Source organism: Balaenoptera borealis (genome assembly GCF_965194805.1).
Source record: "Balaenoptera borealis genome assembly, chromosome: 2".
Lineage (NCBI taxonomy): Eukaryota > Metazoa > Chordata > Mammalia > Artiodactyla > Balaenopteridae > Balaenoptera > Balaenoptera borealis.
Genome location: NC_138867.1, coordinates 89675523 through 89696809, shown reverse-complemented (window position 1 = coordinate 89696809; position 21287 = coordinate 89675523). Strand labels below are relative to the sequence as shown.

The following is a 21287-nucleotide window of genomic DNA, read 5'->3' as shown; positions in this document are numbered from 1 at the left end:
ATGGCTTACCCCTAGGGACAAAACTATAATTAATCACTGAGATTAATGAATATTCTCCTATTTGGTATCTGTGAATAGGAGAGGGGATGGAGAAGCAAAGGTTTTAAATGTGGTCTTTGGTTCTTTCACTCTGCTTCTCACAGACTATGACTTTGCAAACATTCCTCCCTTTTTTTGGTATCATTTTTAATACCCCTTAAAAATTTACATGAATACCTGTAGTCAAAAGGTGTAAATTACTAAGCCTTGTTTGTTGCCTGCATACAGTCTATGCAGTGAACTGGGAAATTCTCTGATGTTAATACACTAAATAAAGGTCATGACTAAAGCCAAGACTCTTAAAACAGAGTAGAATTATTTAGAGTAAATGTGGTCGACAGACTTGTGTTAGGGTACCTCCTGTAAATATACTCTAGAATAGACTCTAAAAGTTTTAGAAGGAAAGGACAGTCACCAGCGTGGTCTCTCATCATGACTTGCTGTCACTACAAGCTGCCTGGGAAACTAGGCCTAGACTAATCACAGGGCTTCAGACACTAGCCAGGGACCTGATGTGGGGTTCCATTTTCACCAATTTGCAGTAACAGGATAATATAAACCACTTCCATTTTCAACTCTCAAAAAAATAGCTATTTTACCTATTTATTTGAACCACTCAATTTTGTGTGTTAATATGATATTGAGTTTCAGACCAGGTTCACAGAACTTGGGACTTCTCAAATATCACATCCATGAAATATGTGATATTTAAATTAAAAAAATAATAATTTTTGCTAAAAATCTTCCAAGGAATACTTCTTTTTCCTCCATGAATTCCTATTTGCGGAATAGTTTTATGTTGTGCATAACTTCTAGCACACTGGCTGTGATTACAGGGTAATTAAAAGTATTTGGAAAACCTTATGTGACTGAACTTTTAAAAGCAGAGCAAGTGCTAGCTTCGGCAGCACATACACTAAAATTGGAACGATACAGGGAAGATTAGCATGGTCCCTGCGCAAGGATGACACACAAATTCATGAAGCATTCCTTGTTTTTAAAATAATTAATTAATTAATTTTTAAGAAATTTTAAAAAAGAACAAAAATCCTAGGTGATCCTTTGTAAAAGCAAAGTGCTTTTGTCTTATGTTTCTCTTTTTTTTCCTCTAAAAGATACGTACTATACTGTTTTTATTTCTTAATCACGTGTTTTCTCTTGGCTATTGCCTCTTGAGTAAGCTAAATATATGCGTAATATCTATTCATAGCTTTTCTCTGTCATGTAGGGAGGAAACTTGATGCTCATAGCCTTTCATCAGTTTTAGGACAGTTTTTATCCAGTGATTGATTATCTGATTTTATGTGAATACCGGTTTTTGTTGCCTATGAAATAGCATTTGATCTGGCTTGTACACTGAAATCAATTTGTGTTATTTGCTGTCTGTAGTCTGCTCTGTGTGTCTTTAATGTTCACGTGTGCTTGTAGCATACCTAGTATAGAGTCAAGTGGCAGGAACACAAATAGAATATTGTATTTGCTTAGAGTTTTTCCATAATCAGATGTAAAATCAGGTGTTTTGAACTATTTGAAAAGACCATGAGAACAAAATAAATGATATGAACATTATTTCTGCACTAACTTATTTCATTTTGTGGTGGTCATACAAAATGTTGGATCTGCTAACTTTTTTGGTAGGTAATGGAGGAGGAAAGAGAGCTATGTATATTTGATACGGTAGAAAGTAGACTTTTTATTAACTATTTATAATATTATAATCATCTAGGGCCTTTATTTTTATCCTTAGTATGTAAAAATTAGTTTTTAAAGTCATATGTAAAACATGGTTGTTGCCTGTAATGTTTTATTTTCCCTTTTTTATGACTTTATTCAAATATTACGGTAAAGCGAAATGACACGGAATTAGGTTTAAAAATTTCCCTTCATAATAAGCTGTATCAATCATAATTACATTGTTACTGTCTTAAGTTTTCTGTTGTAACAATGGAAGAGCTTACCCATTTTTATCATATATCTTTTTTTTTTAAATAGCCAAAAAAATGTTTATTCAGTTATTCTGAGGAACTTAGAAATGTTTATCATTCCATTAAAACAATATTCTATAAAAATATTTTTAAAAGAAAAATATGTCTTCTCTATAACTAATTTAACCTTCAGTAATAAATTATGTGAAGTAAAATTGTATAAAATTTCCTGACATTTTATGAAGATACCTACAAATAAGCCAGAGAGCAAATAAAATATCTGAAAGACAGAGATGGATACTCAGTAATTTTTTGATGGATTACACACATAGGTATCAAATTACTTGATCCTTACTTTCTAGAAAAGGTTAATGACTCTTTTTGCTTTTACCCTTTTACTTAACTGTTATTTATAAAGATTAAAACAGGGGCTGCATTGAAGGATGCATATGCCAATGTGTCAGTTTGACTGTACAGGTTTTTCTGATAATTCAGGGGACTGAGCCACGCTGTTAATCATTGTTTTCAAAGTTCATTCAATTCTGTACTACATGTTCCACTACGTCCATTAGAGCAGAGTACACCATTCAAAAACCTTTTAACTGAAATGAAACCAGAAAAGACTTTAAATCTTACATATCTATATTATGAAAATGGCCTATATGTATGCAACAATTCATTTAAAATGTTAAGAATAAGACATTTTAAAGTAAAAGATTTTAAAGTTCTTATGTGTACGATTTTTCTTTCATCTTTAATCAGTGTTACAGATTTTTAAACCATTTTTATTTTGAATAAAATTTCACAAGATGTGTACTTCAGTGTTATCAAAGTCCCTCATTAATAATTAAACCATGAGCAATATTACCGTTCTTTTATAATGACCATCTGTCTATATTCTACACTTTCATTACATTATTTTTTATGTAAATAACATATGTTCATTATATAGCACATGTTTACTAATCCTTTATTACCAAATATAACACTACTCTTACAGGAATCTCTCTCTTTCATCACTTTGGTTTTAAAAGATGTGCTAGTCATAAATGTATTTAATTAAAGTCATTTAGGTATTAGAGCACTTGAGTTTAAAGCAGGGAATATAATACCTTTTCCTGAAACACCTTGAAAGAGGTTTGTTGAAAGGAGAGAGCTGTGGCATTCCTCAAACGCAGACCTCCTCCTGTTATAGTCCTGGCCAAACTCTTGCTAATTTAACTTGAAACGCATTAGTGTAACTCACCATTTTTTGTGTGTGTTTTAGGTGTGTGGAGGTCATTGCAAAGGAAGGACAAAACCTGAAAGAGCTGTATTTGGTGTCCTGTAAAATCACAGATTATGGTATGTAATGAGCCATTGTCCTAATCATTTTCAAGAATAAAAAGGTACAAGATCTTTGAAAGCTTTTTTAAAAGAAATCAAAAGCTACTAACTCATAGAGACTATGAGATTTATCTTTACTTGTACTCTCTGATCATACACCCCCGAATCAAGAAATCATGAAAATGGAACCAGAGTAAAAATGAACATGTATATCAGTTTATCACCACATATAAATTATACACACATATGTGCACATGCACATACACACTCACATAGGATTAAAAAGTATGGCTAAAATTGCTGTACGATGAAAATAAATACTAGGATAATTAAATATTTGATATAATAAATATAACTAAAGAAATTATTACATTGAGTTGATTTGCTTAATTTAATGTCATGTAAAATGCATTCTTGTGCCATTCCAAATGCCAACCTTCTTAATGCCTTAAATTCTTTAAAACGCTGGAAACTTCTAATAGGAAGTTAAGATATACAGGAAGTAAAGGGTATACATTTGTTTGTAAGAGTTTAAATTATCTTAATTTTAAATATCCCTTTAAAGTGGAGAAAAGCAAGTTGTTTTATAAAAATATGAAAAGTATGAAATCATCCTATTGGAGTAATAAAGAAAAGTAACCTAGCCTTTCCTTTTTCATTCAGCTTTATATATTTTTTCCTATTAATTTGCATATGTAACCTAAATACAGAGTTTTAACTAATTATTTGGCTTTGTGGGAGACTAAAATGGTTTCCATTTTTCTTTTCTGATTTTTAAATTTGTTCCTTTAAACTGGAGAATATGCTTTCTGCCTTGAAGGGAACTAATAATCCATTAAGTTTTTTATTGTTAACTCCAACATATGCTAATAACTGACTCCAATCCTAAGATGTCATACTGACCATCTGCCCTGGGTGGGAGAGTTGCATTTTATCAGCTACTAAATTCATCCTTTGGAAAAATTCTATGAAAGCTGTAACAAAAAATAAAAAATAACATAAAGGATTTGGCTTGAAAATAACCCTAGTTTCTTTTCAAAGTTTATTTTTTGAGAATGATAAATGTCTTACATGGATTTATCCATAATGTTTCTGGGTTGTTGTCTTTTTCCTAATTATACCATGAGAAAGGAGTGTTTTGATATGTTTTCTTTTTCCTTGTAGTTTGTTTTCTGGTTTGGCATATTAGATTGCCACTTAGATACAGTAACTCTAAAACCTCCAATATCTCCCTATTGTCTAGGCCTTAGAGTGTTCTCTCTGCCCAACACAGGGCATATCCTCAATACCTGTAGATTTGTTAATTAACTAGTACATTCATTCGTTGCAAACTCTTTACTTGGCATTCAAGATCCTTTACCATTAGTCTCCTACCTGCCCCTCCAACCTTACTTTATATTTCTCCCTTTTACCTGTTTGCTGTCAATGTCAGATTGCTAATTGCCAGGAGAGCTATGGATTAAGTTCCTTAGAATGAACTCTTCAAGGTCCTGCAGTGGAAAATGTTGCTAAAGTTACACTCTGTCCCAGTACCAGTTAAGTTAGCCAGTGCGAAGAAATGTTCCAGAAGATACGGAAAAGAGAAAAAGCTTTGGACTTGGGACAGATCTGGGATCAAGTTCTGTCTTCGTTCCTTGTTCTTTGGCCTTAGGGAAATTCCTTCACGTCTCTGAGGCTGTTTCCTCATTTGTGAATTGACTTCATGCTCCTATGTGTACCTGGTACCTAGTCTAATGATTAGCACAATGTATACTGCTGAGAAAAATTGCTTTCCTACAGGAGTGGGACAGACAAAAGATTCACACAAAATTCTTCTACCTCCTTTCCTTTCCTTGGAAGGAAGGAAGGTTTATTGCTATTGTTTAGTGATATTCTCAGGTTCTGATATTTTGAGATCTCAGGATTTTTTTTCTCCTGGTGAGGTGAAAACTGTTAGAACTTTGCCCATGTGGTTTGCATTTATTCCTATCTCTGAATTATTTAGGTCAGCGGTTCTCAACCCTCTCTGCACATTAGGATCACCTGGGGAGTTTCTAAAGCATTCTGATGCCTGAACCTTACACAAGACTAATTAAATCAGAATTTCTAGGAGGTGGGGCCCAGGCAATAAAACCTGCCTAAGTGATGTCAATGTCAGCCAAAGTTGAGAACCACTGATCTAGTCTAGTTGAGAGGAAGTAGAAGTGAAAATTTTGAGGACGTCCTCCCTCCACCCAGACAGGAAATCTATCACGGTTTTTTTCATACCTCAGTCCCTCCAGCTTTCAAGCTCTCTGCCCCACCTAGTCTCTCTTCCTTCTTCCTTGCTGTTTTCAGTGTTCTAAGGATTTGTGGCGAAAGTCTCTGTGCATCTGTTGGTTCTGTTTTTCAAAATGGGCACAGTTGAGGATGAGGGGGAAAGGTCAGCAGTTTATGAGATTTTACTATAATTGCTACTTGATTTTAAAATTAAAAGAAATTACTAAACACTCAGCTCAGCGCATCTTTTTTTACTCTGGCACCATGCCAATAACACGTGAACAATTTTTGTCAAAAAGACAGCAAGAAAGATTCTTCATTGTAACCAGAGAAACAGCATGTTATTGGAGGTCATTGCTCTACTAGGGGAGGCTGTGATCCCTTGCCCTGTGTTAATTATAAATTTTAAGAAGGAAAAGCAGATGCTTTCTTCCTTCTTTAACTGGATAATTAAAGACATATTCTGTGGGACTTTTTGATGTTTGAGGCTACTTAGAAATTGTAAAATTTGATGTACACCTGTTACCAGGGTAATTTCATCCTTTAAGAGACTACTCCCTAATTCTGCTTCCTATTGCTTTGCTCATATTCTAGCTAGTCTCCTCCTCACCTCCTTTTTCTTTGGTGCTGTGTTCGTACATGTTTTCAGTACAGTATTCTGAGATTTTTGAAGTTTTTTTGCAGGATGCATTGATTCAGAAACAGCAGCTCTCCTGGCTTATCATCTGTAATTTTTCTCAAGATTCTCACAGTTGTTGAGTGTAGTATTATACTACTTAGCAACACCTGCCCAGGCTGTTAGGAAGTTATGTTCATTTTAATTGATATATGATACAGTTGTCATGAAGAAAACTATCATTCTAATAGGCTTCTTATTCCCCAGATTGAACATAGATCTTTATGGTAAAGGATAACAGTTATAAACAAATCAATAATTCAGGCACAGCTAAATGGAAAATACAGTCTTGGGAAATTGCTCCCTAAAGAGAAATCTAAAATTGTCACTCTTCTATCACTAAACAAATAAATGTTATAGGTCGTATCATGGGAAAAAAACTCAAACTGAGTCAGAGAAGTAGGTTAGAATTCGCCTCTTCTTTTCTTTGTGACCTTGAGCAAGTTACTTAACCTCTTAGTTTTGTCATCTGTTAAGCACATGATAATACACACCATAAAAGGTAGTGAAAATGAATATAAAACATCTGTGTGTGCCTGGTGGCATAGTGGATAGTCACTAATTGGCAGTTTTTATAATTATAGAATCATCACTTTTTCTGAAGAAGAATCAGCCCTCCTCCTCCAAGTGTGGCTTTCTGTTTGTGGGAATCATTATTTAGAAGTTTGACCTGTATTAGTCTCTACATGCCTAGTTGACTTCCACACCTAAGCTATCTAAACCAGATTCTTATTAGTGGGGAATAAAAAGAAAGATGCAGCGAAAAGTATAAAATCTTTAATTTGTCTCCCTATCTTAGGTTTCTTCCCTATCTCTTCTCTATGTTACCTTCATTTTTGTTTGGATAATTTCCTCTTGGCTTCCCTTATGCTTTTGTTTTTTGTTCTTATAATAATTTATCAATTAGTAATTTACAACCAACCTTTCTGCTCACCTTCAAACACTTTTCTGTTGAAAATTCTCCTCCTTCAGAACAGTGTATCCTTAGGATTAAAGGGAAAACAACTTGTATCATTCAAGCCTACAGAGGTCAGAGCCAGTCTTACTCCAGCTGCAAGGCATAGAACATGTGGTATAGTAAATGGGATGGATGAATAAAGCCCGTATCTCCATTAGCATCTCCGTAGTGAAGGTTACCAGTGTGACCCTGTGTCAGGGAGCAGTTGTAAAAAGGACCCAGGTTCCTTTCTGGGTTGTTATCACATTTCCTTTGACTTTATTTAGCACTCCTCAGGGCCCTTGAAATACACTCTAGAGGATATCTTTTTGCTTCCCATCTCAAGTTGTCAAATAACCTTTTAATTAAAGAGGACTGTAAACACTCAACTACTGACATCGATGTCTGGGGCCTACAAGTCTCTGACAACCCACGGGCTCAACTGGGCCGCTCCACGTTCTCCTGTCACTCCCGCAGGCCCTGGGGCTGCTCTCTGAGGACAGTCTTTGACTGCCCCTTACTCTGCTTGCCAATGCGCTTCTGCTTGATCTGGGACTTTTAAACCTAACCCCAAGGCGTGCCATAAAAGCTTTTGGATTGCTCTGGGCAAAAGGTCTTCCAAGGCAAGGAGGTCATTTGTTCCAGTGGTTATCATGTGAGATGTCATTTCAGTTGGTCTGCCACACAACAGATGTGATGTATATTCATTCTGTTAACAAATATTGATTCAGTACCTACTATGTGCTGGGCTCTGTGCTAGAGGCAGGACATGTAGTTTCTGCATTCCTGGAGCTTTCATCCTGTTGGGATCCAGAGGACAGGGCTGGCCTGCTTATTAAAAAAAAGAGAGGAAAAAAAAAAAGAAACAGGTAATGCATCTTTTTCCAGACAAGAAGAATGGCAGGGAGTGCCTGCTGCCATAAATCTTTGCTTTGGTCTAACCCGTACCTCACCCCAGCCTTGTTGGCCTTCTGACGCTATTGAAAGATTAATAAGTTGTACATTCGCTACCTCTTCTTGGAATACCAGACCTCTTTAGCTATTAGTTAACCCAAATTGGGATCTGGGATACATTTTCAAAATAAGCACACTGAAGAAACAAAAAGAGATCCCAAGAAGCAGTCTGGGTTATACTAGTATCAGGAGTGTTTCATTTTTTTTTTTTTTTTCTTGCCAAACCAACACTGATATATTATTCAAGAAAAAAATCTTATACCAAAAATAATTTTGCTCTTTCTTACACCATCTTATTTTTCATATTATTAGGTATGCATTACATACAATGATGTTCCAGTTAAAATTTAATTCTTGGTTTTTTCTTTTATGTTTTGTCTCATTTTCAAATTGTATTTCAAACTGCTCCAAGATTGCTGGGTAAGATTCACCTCCTTTAGTCAGCAGGAATAACTCTAATAGTTGTCAAGTGACAGAGAAGAACTTTAGAAAATACAGTTGCAAGTCAAAAAGAATGTCTTATTGTTTACTGTTGATTATTCACACTTTCTCTCCATTCTGTCATTTAAATATAGATAGCTTTTATTGTTTCTAACAAAATAGTACTAAATTGCTAAATCTTCTACTGTTGCAAATTCCCCTTGTTTTTATGTCCATCTTAAAAGTTATTTCTCTCCACTTCTAATTCTTTCATTCCTGGAATTCCTCACTATTGTATTTGTGTCTACTGTTGTACTTAGCAAGGGTTATTTTCTCTTTTTTCTTTCTTTACAGTAATTGTCATGATTTTTCACCAGAAATTTGGTATTTAATTATAACTGTTTTCTAAATTTTTTTTTTTTTTTTTTTTTGCTCAACAGCAAAGAAATTGTTGACTTTCTTCCCTATTTCCTAGGTCATCCTAAGCCTGCAGCTATATAACCCTGAAATAAAAGACTGAACAATAACCATGCTTATCATAATAGACTTTCATCTCAAATGTATTGAGAAGCACTTCTTAAGACTTTTTTTTTTTTTAATGAATTTATTTATTTTATTTTATTTTTTTTGGCCGTTGCTGCGCACGGGCTTTCCTCTAGTTGCGGTGAGCGTGGGCTACTCTTCGTTGCGGTGTGCAGACTTCTCATTGCAGTGGCTTCTCATGTTGCGGAGCACGGGCTCTAGGCACGCGGGCTTCAGTAGTTGTGGCTCACGGGCTCTAGAGCACAGGCTCAGTAGTTGTGGCACACGGGCTTAGTTGCTCCGCGGCATGTGGGATCTTCCCAGACCAGGGCTCGAACCCGTGTCCCCTGCATTGACAGGCGGATTCTTAACCACTGCGCCACCAGGGAAGCCCTTAAGACATTTATTTTAAGAAAAGTCTCCCATAACCAATTCAAAGGCCATCTCTAGCTTCCTATATAATAGAGTTCTTGTTTTTTGATTAAGGAATCTTCTAACTTACATGTAAAAGACGAATGGACCGGTTTTTGTGCTTGCCCCTGAACTTTCTTACACCTCCAAATACATTAATGTTGTTGCTGCAAATTATTTAGTTTATTAATTTTTATAGCCAAATACTCAGTTTCCATATACAACCGAATCACTAGCTGAAATATTAACTTTCCCACTTTCCTTCTCTCAACTGCTTTTAGCATTTCTAAAATAGAGTGTTTGATTTCAGTATTAATTAGCTGTTTTAGCGTTAATCTTATGAAGGAGTCCTGTTCCAGATATAAGAAATTTGTCCCAAATCACATGAAAAGTCATTTTTTGGAGTTCCTATTTTTAACCCCCACTGCTTAGTACCCTTAAGTATGCAGACTAAGCATTTGTTTTCCTTGAAATATGCTGTAGTATAAATAGAGTCATTATTGACCATTATCAGTATTGTATCAGCAATGAGTAGATCTAAAGGGGACTACGATAAACACCAAGATAACTGCAATAATACTAAATTTCTAGTATCCCACAAAATAAACAATCTTCTAATGTTTAAGACTTCTTAAAACTGGAAATTTTGAGTGGTAGTGAGTTCTCTATTACAAGAGTTATTCACACCGAGATAATCTCTCGAAAAGAATATGGAAAGATGGAAGCACTAGGTAAGGAATTGACGTACATAATGTTTAAATTTCTTTCTAATCCTGGGATTTATACTGGACCAGTTCCATTTTTGTTTCATTCAGCAAATGTTTACTGTATGTTTACTGGCTGGGTGCTGAGGAGAATACAGAGATGGGTGAGAACTATATACTCTTACATAGAGAAAGAAGACATAAGCAGTGAAAATGTTTTCCAACATATTAAGCAACATGATGGTGTCAATTTTTTTTTTTAACAAATAAGCCCTACAAGATGTAGGGGCTCAGAAGGACAAGGTCATAAGAAGCTGAAGTCTTTGGGGAAGGATTTTTGGTGGAGGAGCCATGGGAGGACAGATATGAGAAGCAAGGGCTTTTGAGGTAGTACAGCCTTAGGAAAGGCTCAGAGCAAGAACAGGTGTCTGAATGGATGAGTTTGTATGCATTGGTTAATCTAAAGAAAGAGCAGAAATCATCCAAAGTGATTACGTGCACACACAGGCAAATTTTGAAGAAACCTTATGAAAATATTCTAGTTGAAAATTCAGGGTAAGTTCCAACTTTCATCTAGACTTTTCCTGTCTTATTCACCATTCCCATGGTAACAACTTCACTTAACATATATAAAAGGAAACACTACTTTGGGTTTTAACTACTAATCAAGTACCCAGTTCAACTGAAAGAAGTCAAGTGTAAATTTTCATAATAATATAATAGAATAGTTACCATTTATTGGATATTTTCTGTGGGGCATTATTCATTTAATCCCCTTAGCTATGGACTGTTAGTATTCAAGCCTAGAGATGTGGAAATTGAGGCTAGGAAAGCCTCAGGTTCACACTGTCTGTGAATAACCATATGGTATGGATTCAGTGTTAAATATCTCTTGGATAACCACTCATAGGTCAGTGATATGCTTAGTAGTATTTATTACTAGAAAGCTTTGTTGGATTTTCCCAGTTGTCAAAGCTTAAACAAGGTAACTGAATCCCATGATAACCATGTTTGTCCATCTGTGTATAAAAAAACAATGTCGCAAAGCAGCTACCCCATGAGATCTAATTATATAGTTATAGAACTTAATAGGTTTAATGTGCTTATTCACTATAACTTTGTTGTGCTGCCACCAAATATCAGTTATATTCTATGATTAAACATTCCCTAGCTGGAAGATAGAGACTCTCATTGATATTCAGTGTGTATTCATGTATTCAATAAATGTTTTCTTAATTATTTCAAAATTGTATATAATTCTTCATGAGTTAAAATTTTTCTTACACTCTCTTTCTAAATTATTACCAAAAGCTTATGAAGGAAGCAGAAATATTACTTTTTTAATAGATGCGAAAATTGAGCCCAGACAGGTTTTAATTAATTAACAAAACCGGAACTATAATCTCCTCACTCCAAATCGTTTACTGGATTATGTGCAGATAACTTCTTAAATTTCTCTGCTTTTCATATAGAAATGATTTCTTCATATAAATGATCCTTTAAAAGCAATTTTAGTTAATGCCAAATGACATGTTTCGTAGCATTTTTTTTAAACATCTTTATTGGAGTATAATTGCTTTACAATGGTGTGTTAGTTTCTGCTTTATAACAAAGTGAATCAGCTATACATATACATATATCCCCATATCTCCTCCCTCTTGCATCTCCCTCCCATCTTCCCTATCCCACCCCACTAGGTGGTCACAAAGCACAGAGCTAATCTCCCTGTGCTATGCGGCTGCTTCCCACTAGCTATCTATTTTACATATGGTAGTATATATAAGTCCATGCCACTCTCTCACTTCGTCCCAGGTTACCCTTCTCTCTCCCCATGTCCTCAAGTCCATTATCTACATCTGCATCTTTATTCCTGTCCTGCCCCGAGGTTCTTCAGAACCATTATTTTTTAAGATTCCATATATATGTGTTAGCATACGGTATTTGTTTTTCTCCTTCTGACTTACTTCACTCTGTATGACAGACTCTAGGTCCATCCACCTCACTACAAATAACTCAATTTCGTTTCTTTTTATGGCTGAGTAATATTCCATTGTATATATGTGCCACATCTTCTTTATCTATTCATCTGTCGATGGACACTTAGGTTGCTTCCATGTCCTGGCTATTGTAAATAGAGCTGCAATGAACATTGTGGTGCATGACTGTTTTTGAATTATGGTTTTGTCGGGTTATATGCCCAGTAGTGGGATTGCTGGGTCATATGGTAGTCCTATTTTTAGTTTTTTAAGGAACCTCCACACTGTCCTCCATAGTGGCTGTATCAATTTACATTCCCACCAACAGTGCAAGAGGGTTCCCTTTTCTCCACACCCTCTCCAGCATTTATTGTTTGTAGATTTTTGATGATGGCCATTCTGACTGGTGTGAGGTGATACCTCATTGTAGCTTTGATTTGCATTTCTCTAATGATTAGTAATGTTGCGCATCCTCTCATGTGTTTGTTGGCAATCTGTATATCTTCTTTGGAGAAAGAAATGTCTATTTAGGTCTTCTGCCCATTTTTGGATTAGGTTGTTTGTTTTTTTGATATTGAGCTGCATGAACTGCTTGTAAATTTTAGAGATTAATCCTTTGTCAGTTGCTTCATTTGCAAATATTTTCTCCCATTCTGAGGGTTGTCTTTCCGTCTTTTTTATGGTTTCCTTTGCTGTGCAAAAGCTTTTAAGTTTCATTAGGTCCCATTTGTTTATTTTTGTTTTTATTTCCATTTCTCTAGGAGGTGGGTCAAAAAGGATCTTGCTGTGATGTATGTCATAGAGTGTTCTGTCTATGTTTTCCTCTAAGGGTTTTATAGTGTCTGGCCTTACATTTAGGTCTTTAATCCATTTTGAGTTTATTTTTGTACGTGGTGTTAGGGAGTGATCTAGTTTCATTCTTTTACATGTAGCTGTCCAGTTTTCCCAGCACCACTTATTGAAGAGGCTGTCTTTTCTCCACTGTATATTCTTGCCTCCTTTATCAAAAGTAAGGTGACCATATGTGCATGGGTTTATCTCTGGGCTTTCTATCCTGTTCCATTGATCTATATTTCTGTTTTTGTGCCAGTACCATACTGTCTTGATTACTGTAGCTTTGTAGTATAGTCTGAAGTCCAGGAGCCTGATTCCTCCAGCTCCGTTTTTTCCCTCAAGATTGCTCTGGCTATTCGGCGTCTTTTGTGTTTCCATATACAAATTGTGAAATTTTTTGTTCTAGTTCTGTGAAAAATTCCATTGGTAGTTTGATAGGGATTGCATTGAATCTGTAGATTGCTTTGGATAGTATAGTCATTTTCACAGTGTTGATTCTTCCAATCCAAGAACATGGTATATCTCTCCACCTGTTTGTATCATCTTTAATTTCTTTCATCAGTGTCTTATAGTTTTCTGTATACAAGTCTTTTGTCTCCTTTGGTAGGTTTAGTCCTAGGTATTTTGTTCCATAGCAGTTTTTTAAAGTACAGATATTTCTAAAGATACACAGTTGTATCATTCTCAAAAACATAAGCAATTGTTCTCTTCTTTAAGTTCTTCCTTAAACCTGGGCTCAGAAGTTCCTGGGGCCTCAGAGTCATCACCTGCGTCAGGTGCCCCTTACTTTTCTTCCCTTAGGAGAGCCTCTTCCGAGAATGTCCTCTGAGAAGTCAAAATTGAATCTCTCTTCAGTGTGGCTTTGCTCTCTGCCTCCTTTATGCTGTTTAGCATCAGTGCTCCTCATTTTTTGAAATATCATGAGAAGTAGGAGCAGAAAGGGGGTAAAAACCCAAGGGCTGCATCTCTTCCTCCTAAAGCAGTAAATTATATCTACAAGTGCTCTCTTAGGGTCTCATCTTCTCTTTAAGATAATTTAAGATAATTTTGCCCTCCCCAGCTGTGTGTTTGACTAAATCTCCTTCACTATTTACTGGTTAATTAGCCTACTTAAGACACTTGGCATCTGATTTATTTTGGGGAAAAAAAAAAAAGCGAAAAAGCAAAACAAAACAAACGTCCTCCAAGTTTCCCATTAGAAAATGATAGTAACACTCATAGCAAAATATAAATTAAACATTAAACTAATTGATTTTACTGTATGTCTTTCACAAATGAGTCTCACATTGTTATATCCATTAACACTGGTAGGGTTAAACCTTACCAGAAGTTCTTTCTCTTTTTATTTATTAGCAGGACTTCCTTATTATTAAGAGCAACTTTCCTTTATTGACTTCTTGGTTTACTTGAGTTCAATTTATATAGGAAAGGAAGGAATAATACATGATTCTTTCTCTTTATTTACCAGTTTTTAACATGCTAATTTCATTTCCATTATTCTTCAAAGGTGACCGATGAGGTGTTGTTGTTGCTTTTGTTTAAGTATTATTAGAAACTCAATAATCCATTGCAGTTATTTTTAAATTGATACTCAAATTGTCCTATCTTTTGGTAGTACATGCTTCTTCAAAATGGTTCCCACGTCCATTTGACATAGACTGATTATGTCAAGGTATGCCCAGCCCATCTTGTGCATTTCGTGCTGGAGACATGGCATCAGCTGTTTTTCTAAAGAACTTTGGTTCTTCGAATGAATTAGGCTTTTTTAAAAAATGTATCTTCAAAGTCTGTGCTGCTCTCTGAATCTTACATCACAGTATTTTCTGTATTTTAGGCCTCCAGCTTAAAACCTATTTTAGATCTCATCACAAGTCCAACCTTTCCATTACAACTCAGTAACATCAGCCCCCTGGGTTTTAGAGAATTCTCATTTAGGGATTCTCAACACACTAGAAATTTCTAGTTCCTTACACAGGCATACCTCGTTTTATTTTGCCCTGCCTTATCGCACTTTGTAAATACTGCGATATTTACAAATTGGAGGTTTGTGGCAACCCTATGTCGAACAAGTCTCTTGGCACCATTTCTCCAACACATTTGCTCATTTTGTGTCTCTGTGTCACATTTTGGTAATTCTCAAAATGTTTCAAACTTTTCCTTTATTACTTTATTTCTTATTGTGATCCGTGATCAGTAATCTTTGACGTTACTACTATGACTCACTGAAAGCTCAGATGATGGTTAGCATTTTTTAGCAGTAAAGTATATTTTAAGTTATGTACCTTGGTTTTTTAAAACATAATGCTATTGCACACATAATAGACTACAGTATAGTATAAACATAGCCTTTATATGCACTGGGAAACCAAAAAATTCGTGTGACTCGCTTTATTGCAATATTCACTTTATTGTGGTGGTCTGGAACCTACCCTGCAATAGCTCCGAGATATGCCTGTATCCAACACTCTCTTAATTCTACCCACATTTTCTGCTTTTGGAGAAATTAGGGGTGGAACTTGGGAAGGAAAGGTACTTTTACATTTTAGCTACCCCATCAATTTTCTGGGGATTTCCTTCTAATTTTGTCTCAGATATTCTGCATTTGTTTTAAGTAAGTCCTAAAATATGACCTCTTGGACCCATTTGGAAATACGTAGAAAAGTGTTCAAACTGTATGGTGTTACATAATCTTATTCAGGGCTTTTATACTTCCTTGTTCTACCGTGAAAAATACATTTTGCATTTAAAGTGCTTGTTGGATTTTCACTAAAGTTATTTCATCACTTACTAGAATGACGAGCAGTTTGTAAAATACTGCTCTAGTTCATCTCCTTCAAAGTATAGATAAAAACTAGACCTCTCAGTCAGTGACCTGCTTAGGAGTAGAAAAGTGGTGGATTTCCTTGATTCAAAATGGACACTGTTCTTGAGGTAGAAGGTGCCAACCTTCCCAAGCTCATCAAATCCAGTGTGTTGATCTTATTATCTATGAAATAAGGAGTTAATATTCCTTTCCTATCATATCTTTGGGAGTAAGAGAATCAAATAGATTCTCTTTATGATTTCACTTTAGGATAGATATTAAATGGAACTTTCACTTGAGGCAGAAAGGTAGTTTGGTTAATTTAATTTCCTAATTAAGTCAAACTTACTTTTAACTTGAATATTAAACTATTCATTTTAGCCCATATCCTAAAACATTCCCTTGGCTTTTTAAGACTCAGTCAATGAGAATTTATCTGTCAAATGTGTTCCTTTTCTTGGGTTTATCTGCATGACATTAAATAAATAGTTTGAACTTTTCAACTTTTCAAACAATTGTGTTGAGTTTGATGTGGCTGATCCAGCCTATGTGCCTCTGTATGCAGTGCATGCCAAATGCCTGAAAGCAACTTGTCTTTCATTGAGAATGACTGAGTATGGGCAGAGAAAAGGAGATTTTAAAAATTAGAAATAAGACGTAAACAAAAAAGTTCTCTCTGTGTTCAGGGAGTTATGGTACTCTTCTATTTTATATATATTAATATGTATGGCTTTTTTCAATGAACTACCTTCATACTGATATGATGTAAATTTTGCTTGCCAAAAATACTTTTATATGGTAAATAATTCTTAGAAGCAGAAAAAAAAGTATGTAGAAAACTAGCTAAGTACTGTTTGATGATTGATACTTGTGATATATTTTTAATCATCTCTATCTCTTTCTTAGGTTAAATTTCCCATTTTCTTTCTTTCTATTATCTCTTTCCTCACATATGGCTCTAGGAGCTTCTCCAAGAAAGCAGTTTTGCTTTGAAGATATTTCACTTCCTCTCATAAAGGATTCTTCTGTTCTTTTAGATTTGAAATCACAATAATGCCCTCATAGGATCCAGCCCCTCTTCTGCCCTCTGTTTGAGAATCTTTCTGAAGTCAGCCTTGGAAAGTCAGATTTGGAGATTTGAAGTCCAGAGGTGCTTCTCTGGGCTACTGAGGATGAGACGGTTACGCAGGAAGCAGCTCATGACCAAGACAAAACCATCTAGAATAACACTTTCTGAACATACTTGAGGAGAATATATTTGAAATTTTAAATCATTTATATCCTATAGTAACCAAAAACTTCTTTTAAATGAATGAGAATACAGTAATCTCCCTTATTCATGATTTCAGTTACCCACAGTCAACCTCGGTCCAAAAATATTAAGTGGAAAATTCCAGAAATAAAGTTTGTAAGTTTTAAATTTTGTGCCTTTCTGAGTAGCATGATGAAATCTTGCACTGTCCCACTCCATCCCACCCAGGAGGTGAATTATGCCTTTGCCCAGTGTGTCCAGGTTGCTTACTGTATCCACCCATTAGTCATAGTAGCCCTTTCAGTTCTCAGATGATTATTGGAGTATAACAGTGCTTGTGTTCAAGTAACTCTTATTTTACTTAATAATGGCCCCAAAGTTGCAAGAGTAGTGATGATGGCAATTTGGATACTCTGTTACTGTGCCTAAATTTATAAATTAAACTTTATCATAGGCATGTATGTATAGGAAAAAACATAGTACATATAAGGTTCAGTGCTATCCAAGGTTTCAGCATCCTCTGGGGGTCTTGGAACGAATCCCCCACAGATAAGGAGGGACTACTGTTATATATATGTATTGATAATAGCACATACATATTACAATAGCATATATATGATATATATATACATATATATCAGAATAAATAAGATTCAAGCCAATTTTGAACAGCAGTAAGGAACTTAACATTTCAGCTCTACAAAATAAATGAAGAGTTTGAAATTCAATCAGTCCTATTTTATGTTGAGGCAAATGTACTTGGCTTTTTATGAGAATCATACCTTCTGCACTAGTTTACATAAGAAATTGGGTGAAATCCTCTAAAGCATTAGTTTTCAACTTTAGGATTACAACACACCTTGCAATCAAGGTTTGCAAAGGATTTTCTTTCTAAAAAATTAGAAATTAGAACAGATTCAGTGATTTCTTCTTTTCACTCACTTGGATTCTGATAATTTCTTCTTGAGTGGCAGAAAGAGAGATGAATTTAGCAGGCATGCTGAAATTTGCACATAATTTGTGGCTTCTTTGCTGTCAGAGCATTCGGTGCGGTACTTACCAGTATACCATTACTAATTATTTACATGCTTACAAAATATATTATTCTGAAGGCCAGTCCTTTACTCCACATAGGGATATTCCCCTAAAATTTACTTCCACAGTATTTTGGGGTTAGAGCAAATTCAGGGAATGTGCATGAGTATGTGCTACACATGTCAGTATTATCCATCACATTCATCAATCTGTGGAGGAAAACATGGATTCTAGAGCTGGGGGCACTGAGGACAGATAGGGCACCAAACACAGCACAAACCTGGAGAAAGATCCCCCTGACCCACAAATTATGCAGAAAGGCAAATTATGTGGAAAAAGCCTTTCAATAATTATACCGCTTTTCTCACATAGCTCATTCTTCATCTTTTCGTTAAACAGAATGTTGATTTGAAATCTATTCTAGTCTCTCAAATTTATGAAAAAATAGAATTTTTAACTTTTTATTCAAGAAAATGATTTTTATTTTTAATAGCCTATGTAGCATATACCTTTAAATTTGTTATTTTAAGATACAGCATTTAAATTAGATACCTACTGTAATTTCTTAAGGTTTCCTGATATATCGCAAGCCTCTTTAAAACATGTTTTACATGCAGTGGGCTCTACAAATATTTACCTCTTTTTTTTCAACTTCAGGAAACCAGTTGAAAATTTTAGAATTAGACTTTGGAGCTGTGTAGTGTGTTTTCAGACTATTACAAATCTATCTAAATCTACAACCTGCTAGGAAAGATCGAATCCCTTCCAGCTTGTGATTGTAATAGATGATTTTGTACAGACTTGAGTCTGTCTCACAGTTGCATTTAGTATTTTCTGAACCGAGTTTCTGTTCTGTGCCAAGCAGCTTTCTAACTGTGCGTGTTCAGTCCACTGATTGACTGACTGAGAGCTAAATTATGCTCGCTAACACATACTCAATTCCCAACTACTACAGAAAAGATGGACTCCAGGCCCAAAATTGGACCCTCACTAACAAAGCCTGCTTTCTGCCACTAGTAATACTCACACAGTGAATGAAAATTCAGTGACCTATATTCTTCCGTTTAAACCCTTAAAAATTTAAATTAAAACTTTGTCAACAGTAATTCTACCATACTGAGGCAAAAAGAGCGTTCCCTGCAATCTGGCAGCACTAAATGTAATTCATAACTATCAAAAATCCGTTTTCTCTGCATAACTTTTAAGAATGCTCCTGATGTCTTGAAAATTCCATGCAATTTTCTTTAAAAGTTGGTTTGGAATGCCACTGTGCATCTTGAAGCCCACATACAGTGAGTTAAATTACAGCAATAGCATATTTCTCAAGCACCATATAGTTGCAAATCCTTTATCGTGAAGTACATAGTAAAGGATTTTCTCCTTGAACAGTGAAGGAAGTTGAACTTTGGGGTTGTTTCAATTTAACACATGATGTGCTGCACACTTAAAGATGTGTTTTGCCTTTCCTCCTTTTTCTTCTTTATTTGTTCCTGCTCCCTGTAAAAGGAATTAAGTATGTAAAATGCTGATTATAAAACTGGATCCTTATTATCACTATTCTCAGAGCATCATTTCCCCACACTGGCTTATATAAGTACTTACTTTTCAGTGGGTTAATCTAAATGCAGAGTGGAAGGCTGTTTACTCTTCACCATGTGTACCACGTCTTTGTTAGCACTACCGGTGTTCTCTGACTCCAAAAGGGCATCACTACTCACCTAGTTACTCCAGCCAAAACTTAGGTGTCTCTGATGCCTCACTTTTCTTCATACCTCATCAACATGCATTAACAAGCCAGGTCAACTCTACCCTCGAAATGTATCTGGAATAGAGCCAGCTCCACTGATAACTGCACTTGCCACTTAATAGTATCCCCTATTTGTCTTCTCCTTACCTTACAGTCTATCACGGAACAGCTACGATGAACTTTCTAAAATATTCTTGGGCGAATGAATGAATTAAAATGTTATTAAAGTTAATTTGTTCATGACTTTAGCAATATTGTTGTTTATCCCGGGTTACATGTAGGCCTAAAACCAAAAGCAATACTAAAAGTTAAACATTTAGGCGCCTTGCCTACCATGAGGTCGTATTAGGTTCAACTAAACACTTAGACATTTAGCTGTTGTAGGGGGCACTTGGCACAGTCTACTCAGAAGGGCGAAGGATGGGGACCTCAGCTTGCCATAGGGCAGTGTCAGCTGGTCCTTTTCTGTGGGAGACCTCGCAGCAGCCCATTCCACAGCTCACCCGGCGGCCAGGAAACATCTTCTTTCACCAACCAGGTGAAGGCTCAAGTACCAGGAGATGAGATCCACATTGCGTGGGTGTGGGCACTACTCTGGCTTAGAAGCTTCAAACCCCTGAGAACTAATAATCTTTTAAAACAACCAATAGGCATGGCATCTAGCATCCCTAACAGTTACACATCCAGTTATAAGAATGAGTGTACTCAGGGAATCTAAGCAGTGGTGTCCCCACCAGGTATTTATAGTTCCCTTAAACCAGACAGATGCTGTCTACCAATTAGGGGGTCATTGATACTATAAGCAATGTTGCCTAGCAACATGGTTAATGTACCATTTTTGGAGAACACATCTAGGAAGTTAACCAAAGGTCAGATTCTCATTCAGAAAGGGAATGTTTTTGTCTGTTTGTAGTTTGTTTTTGTTTTTATTCTAGGACATAGGAGAGCTAACCCCAAGAGAGCTAATCCCAAGAAACTAATTTCTTTTCTGTTCTTTCAGCCAAAGAATTAGGTTGAAAGAGATACATTTTTAATTTACTCAAATATTTAAATTCAGATTACCTGAGTTCTACTTTTGTTATTATAATGAGCATTTAGTATTATAATGAGCATTAACTTAAAAATTTGTAATGATGAAGTCATTTACTTAGAAATTAGTTCCATTTTGGAGACTTGGTTTTGACTTGTCATGCTTTCATTACAAACATAAAAACATCCACACATACCATCCTTATTTCTGCTTGGGGTTTTCTCTTCTCTAAATTGGATCGTAGCTAGTAAATAGTTACAGTTGTTATAGATAAAAATATTGCAAAACTAACAAAGTCTACTACCATATATGAAGAGGATTTTTCTTCCTTCTACTCTTAGGTTATTTAGGGCTATGAGGACATCATTCATATAAAATATCATATAAAACCTCAATCATTTGAGGTTTTATATTTGCAGATCAGTTTAATGATTATGTGTATCAGCTAGTTCATAATT

At 35.5% G+C, this 21287-nt stretch overlaps 1 protein-coding gene across 4 annotated transcripts in view; it reads left to right on the top strand.

Moving 5' to 3' along the window:
* Window positions 1-21287, top strand: part of FBXL17 (F-box and leucine rich repeat protein 17) — a 464528-nt gene that overhangs the window by 303501 nt on the left and 139740 nt on the right. For all 4 annotated transcript variants that reach the window (XM_082376783.1, XM_082376782.1, XM_082376784.1 and 1 more), the window contains one exon: window positions 3232-3308. In XM_082376783.1, coding sequence (XP_082232909.1) covers window positions 3232-3308 — 77 coding nt within the window. The remainder of the gene's footprint in view (window positions 1-3231; window positions 3309-21287) is intronic.